The following is a 6,000-nucleotide window of genomic DNA, read 5'->3' as shown; positions in this document are numbered from 1 at the left end:
TCTGCCCACGAGACAGCTGAGCCAGGAACTGTATCTAGTTTGGTCTACTGTATGTGCTACAAGCCTAGCAGAATCATCAATGCGATCAGTAAAACATTTTGAGGGGGGGTAAATGTAAACAACGAGAGGCCAAACTGCCTGACAAAATGTGGATGAAAGGGGAGAGCTCAGTAGGTGATGCAAACACTCAGACATACAACTACATAAAGAGTATATATAGCAGCATTGTGAAGCAAGAGGTAATAGATAGTATTTTATTTTAAAAGAGAAATTGAGAAGCACTCATCAATCAACATATTAAAACATTTTTGCCATCTAGTTAATCAAGCTTACGTGATGGCGCCTTAAAATAAATACTTTAAAAACGAAATACAGACACAATATATGTGAGATCCAAACGAAACAAACAAACCAATTATTCAGATTCAGAAGAGATTCAACTTTAAAAACTGTCCATAAAATCCCCAAGCTCAACCCTAACTCTCCAACAAAAAGTTGTATTAAACATTTAAGTACTTTGCAAAATACATAATCTTACAAAATGTTTTTTTTTTTTAACTTTAAAATCACTGTAAAATATTGGCTGGTATTATAACAAGAAACCAGGTATTTTCATGTAGAATAAAAAAACGACAGAATGTGCTTCTGCATTTTTTACATCAGTATTATTCACATATGTCATGAATGTTTGATCAAGTCCTCCACTGCGGGTGTTACTGGTCTGATGGAGCCTCTGACTGGTGTATTGCACATGGCTGCTCCTCTTCAACCTCTCCTTATGGCAAGCTTACGTGCTGAAGTGAAGATGCACGCTGGTGGCCATGGTAACAAGCAGCGCCACACTATTAAGATGCAGTCCGAGGCACCCGCACGTCATTCTCAGGAGAGGATCAAGGCATAAAGCATCTTCTAAACAGCCCCTATGCCCACCTGGGCTGAGTAAAAACCATGAATGCACTTCAGTTCACAGCCCTCCGTTAAGCTAATTCACTCCAATGTCTCTCTGTCTATGACACATTATTAACAAATGTTGCTCACATTTTTCAAATATAAAAAGAATTTGGTTCCATTTAACAGTTCCTCCACTGCAAAAAAAGCCCTCAGTATCAAGGGAGAAGATTTCAAGAATACAGGTTACAGTACACAAATGTGGTCCACGTTGTATCGCATTGACAGATGCATGTTTTTCTGTTGATGTCTTGAGCTCATCTCTCCCCAACCTACATACCAAGACCTCATGGCTTTCCCTTCACACTTAAGTGCACATGTACCATATCACCCCTTGACAGGACTGAGTGGATTCAATTCTACCCATTCAAAGACCGTCATACTGTACATTAGCATCTTTGACCAGCAAAGCATAGATACAGTAGATGGGTTCTATCTTCTCGGGACCCCACAGGAGATGTATTTTAGAAGCTTATAAATCTGCCTGTGACAAATTGTTTTTTGTCTAAAGATCATGATCCTCTCCTTCTAAGCATTATAGAATGTGCCAAATTACGAATTGTAGACAGAGAGTGATAGAACAGTGACACACTTAATTCACAGCTGTAATATTGTTTGCTGACAAAGGGCTTAACAGCAATCTCAAATTTGCTAACCAAGAGCTTTGAATTTGTTAAAGGATCAGTGGGAGATACTATAAGAGCATGTAAACAAACGGCAGTTGGGCTTGAGAGTGTGATGAGCTTCTTCCACTAGCCTGAGCTTTGCCCTATTCTTTGGACCGCTCGTGATTAGATGGGATGGTTCAAACCAGAGCCAAACATTATTTCTAAGTGCAAAGGCTTAAGAATGCCTTCCAGCCCCAGAACATCTCTCAATCATTTCTTAATATTTACATCTGTGCTGTAGAAAAACAACAAAATATAACTTAAAATAAACTTTCTAGGCACTGTCGATTTCCAAGGCTTTTTGTTGCAGATTGAGAAGAAAAATGTTAGAAAATAAACATTTACAAATAAGAATCAGAGAGTGATGGTTTCTGCAGACCTAACACTTAGAATTCTCTACCATTTAAATATAGCGGGATCCTCCAGTCCAGTCCTCCAACACAAGCCAACAGACTAGCAGCTCCTACAGTGGAGTGGCTATATGGATATGGACAGTCAGTCAGTGTCTAAAGAATAAGTGTGGTGAAGTTCTCAAGGAAGGTGTCATATCAGTCTCAAGCCTGTCTTTCACCCTCCCTTCCCTCCTGATAAACCAAAACCAGCTATCCCTCAGGCCATGATCTTCTGGGGGATCTCTATGGAAGCCTTGAGGAAGAGGGAGTTGTCTCGGACATAGTTCCTCTTCTTGATCTCGTCGTGGGAGATGAACTTGGGGTAGCCGAAGCCCAGGGTGCTCTCATCCAGCGAGTTACGGGTGCTGCACGGCTTCTGGAAGTTCTTCCAGTTGGGGTCAGGGTTGAAGGTCTCTGTGATGTGTTGGGGCTTGGACAGCGACGGGTCGCTCTGATCCATGATGGAGAAGGTCACCTTGTATGAGAAGGGCCACTCAAGCAGGTTGTCGTACTCCCCCGGCAGCACCCGGATGTAGATGGACAGGTGCGAGCCCTCCCCACTGCCGTTACCGTTGAGAAACGCAGACACCTGCAGCTTGTAGCCGTAGCGATGGGTGTAGAAGGGCGGACTGAAGAACTCATGGTTATTCCGAAGCTTGGCCTCCTGGAGTTTCCGGGAGTAATCGCTGAGCTTCCAGATGAGCACTCCATCGTTGCTGACTGACAGCTCCTCCATCTCCCTCCGCAGCTCAAGGATCTCCTGTCGCTGGCGCCCCACCAGGCTGCACATCATGGTCAGGTGGGACTTGGTCGTGTCCTCCAGGTGACGCCCGATCGCCAGTTTTGGGCACTGCAAGAAGAGAGGAGAGACTAGTTAGGGAGACGTCACTCACTGTGTGTAGCAAGGAGGGTGAAACTCTGTATAGTACAAACGCTGTATAGAAATATGTTGGATTTAATAATGTGGCACAGCACACTAGATTGTTTTGTCTGTTTGAGTTTCACATTCAAGCCTGTGGCTGTCTGCTAATCAGCTGCTCTTTTGGGAGCCCTGCCATACACATTTGTGTTTGGTGTACTGAACATCTGCACGCTTGGTTGTACTCTCTATCCTGATGCATTTTGTCAGACCATCTGCATTGCTATGGACTGAGCTTTCCAAACGCCCATTTCAAACACAAAGCATGAAGCCTGTCTGCTCTGACTCTGGGAGCTCTCCACATTTTCTCAGATTGACGGCAGTTTCAAAAATAGACTAAAATGCGCTGTCATAGCAGAGAAAACGTGTGACTCTCATTAAAATAGAGCCTAGAGGCAGGACAGGCAGACGGCTCTGTATGTTGAAGGTAATCATCCCCTTGGACATAAGTTACAGGGTTTCAACTCAACCGGAGCATAAAGCATAATAATCCAAATATAATTTTGGAAATATGCACAAAAAACTACCCGAGAGTGGAAAAAGTATTAAACGTGACATCAATAAAGCAGTGGGCAGTAATGAAAAATAAAACTATGCCTCTCGCAAAAAGCTAGAATCAAAGTTTTTCTCTTTGAGGGTCTGAAGTAATGAAAACCAGCTACAGAGCAGCAGGTCAGCCTTACCCTGTGTTTGCAGCCGGCATCTTTGAAGGGGCAGAGGATGAGGGCACTGCCACAGTTCTCCTTCACGTGATTGGCCAAGTCCTCCCGGGCTATGTTGGGGGTGCCACACTGGTTTGGACATGCGACTGGAAACCGAGGGCAGTGGTACTGATGGTTCTGGAGGGTAGAAAAAAGTTATTACATTTATTACATTCATTTGACATAGATAAAATGCACATCAATCAACATTTCTGGAAATGTACCAGATTTATACAGCCAGATAGATAAAAAATATATTGGGATCAATTTTTTTTAATCATGTATCATGCAAGCATCTTTGCCACCAATTAAGAGAAAGAGCATCGACAAGACAACATGAAGCCCTTTGCACAGCAAAATCACTGTATGAGTGATTAAGAAACGCAGTGTATCATATCATATCATAATGGCTGTCTATTAAAATGTATGAATGAGATAAACGAGTTGATTATGGAGCTGAACTCATAAAGCATGTGCTCTGAGAGGGAGACATGATGAATAAACTGTGGGTATGAGAGGAGAGTGCGAGTGGCCGGCCGCTGAGCCTGAGGACAGGATGTGTGCAGAGAGGTGACAGGTGCTGCCCGAGGGTGGGCAATGCCAGCACAAACAGCAGCAGGCACAGCGGGCTGGCACAGAGTAGTGGGCACCATGAAAGCCAGTGTTCATGCAGCTGTGGGCCCAGGGCCATCCCGCTCTACAGAGACTGAGAACCCTCCTTCATCCAGGACAGACTGCACTGTTCCTTCATCACACACAGTGAAATAGGGAAAGGACTCATAACAAACCTCCGGAATAAACCTTCAAAACACTTCATTCTCACAGGTCTGAGTTTGGGCACTAATTTAGGTCTGGCCTTCCAAGCAGTAATACAAATACTACATTGATGGAAAATAAAATGTAGCCATTAATCAAGTGATGACAAATGTGATTGTAAAACAGGATATGCAAGAGAATGTAGGGAAGGAAGAAGTCCTAGAGCTTGTTCGGTCAGAGGAGGTATGTTGATGTTGTTGACTAACCTGGATGGTGTCGAAGACAAACTCCTTGCCACAGTACTTGCAGGGCTGCGTGCGCTTGGGACACTCAGCCAGACTGTGCTGGGACAGGAGGCGGCGCATCATCCGCGCACCACACTTATTCTCACAGTACACACTCTCCTGGGGACAGATACCCTGATGGTTCTGGGAGAGAAGACAGGACACACACACACACAGGTCACAACACAAGCAGTGATGTCATCACAACCAACTAAACTACCAGCAAAACTACTAGTAAAACTAGCAAGCTTCCAGCGCAGTTCATCATTTTTGTGACCCGTTTCAAGAAGCTAGTCGTATGTCACACGTCACTACTTCACAGGAGAGGCATTTGAAAGTAAACTTTTTTTAAATCAAAATTATTTTATTTTTGCATAATTGCTTTCTGGAACATGTGAACTTTCATGTGCCTTAATAACAAACGTGTACGCCATCTGTAAATACAAATGAAATTGTTAAATTACGAGCCTAGTTGGTTTAGCCATGGAAAAAGACAGGAACCGCTAGCCATGATTGGCTGAGATGGATGGGCTGGACATGCCAAAAGATAAGTTTGGATCGGTCTGCCATGTAGCGTACTTCTGTGTATAACATGAGCTGCTTAGTATATGTAGATAATCCTTGCTACTGCTGCTTTCATGAAAGATATCATGGAGAACTGCAAAAGTTCTGCTACTGCTCTCAACATTGCTGCCCTGAATTTAATAGGCGCTTTCGATAAAGATCAGTGGGAAAATTTGGGATCGACTACTTTCTTTTAAAATGATTTTTCGTATTCTTTTTACCCCCTTTTTCTCCCCAATTTCGTGGTATCCAATTATTAGTAGTTACTGTCTTGTTTCATCGCTACAACTCCCGTATGGGCTCGGGAGAGACGAAGGTCGAGAGCCATGCGTCCTCCGAAACACAACCCAACCAAGCCTCACTGCTTCTTAACACAGCGCGCATCCAACCCGGAAGCCAGCCGCACCAATGTGTCGGAGGAAACACCGTACACCTAGCGACGTGGTTAGCATGCATGCGCCAGGCCCGCCTCAGGACTCGCTAGTGCGCGATGAGACAAGGATATCCCTACTGGTCAAACCCTCCCTAACCCGGACGACGCTAGGCCAATTGTGCGTCGCCCCATGGACCTCCCGGTCGCGGCCGGCTGCGACAGAGCCTGGGCTCAAACCCAGAGTGTCTGGTAGCACAGCTAGCCGCAGTCCCTTAGACCACTGCGCCACACGGGAGGCCTCCTGATGGACTACTTTCTGGAGAACGATCGTGCCATGCTGACTCTCTCGGACTCTGAAAATGAATCAGACGATGAGGAAATCCCTGATTTAGGTA

At 44.6% G+C, this 6,000-nt stretch overlaps 1 protein-coding gene across 1 annotated transcript in view; it reads right to left on the bottom strand.

Annotated features, from left to right (window-relative positions):
* Positions 1–240: 240 nt before the first annotated feature.
* Positions 241–6,000, bottom strand: part of traf4a (tnf receptor-associated factor 4a) — a 49,593-nt gene continuing 43,833 nt past the window's right edge. Inside the window, exons 5-7 of the mRNA XM_024445148.2 lie at positions 4,651–4,812; positions 3,611–3,766; positions 241–2,858 (exon numbers count right to left, since the gene is read on the bottom strand). Coding sequence (XP_024300916.1) covers positions 2,226–2,858; positions 3,611–3,766; positions 4,651–4,812 — 951 coding nt within the window. The 3' untranslated portion in view covers positions 241–2,225. The remainder of the gene's footprint in view (positions 2,859–3,610; positions 3,767–4,650; positions 4,813–6,000) is intronic.

This window comes from Oncorhynchus tshawytscha, linkage group LG14 (assembly GCF_018296145.1).
Source record: "Oncorhynchus tshawytscha isolate Ot180627B linkage group LG14, Otsh_v2.0, whole genome shotgun sequence".
Taxonomy (NCBI): domain Eukaryota; kingdom Metazoa; phylum Chordata; class Actinopteri; order Salmoniformes; family Salmonidae; genus Oncorhynchus; species Oncorhynchus tshawytscha.
This window is presented reverse-complemented; position numbering and strand designations above follow the sequence as displayed.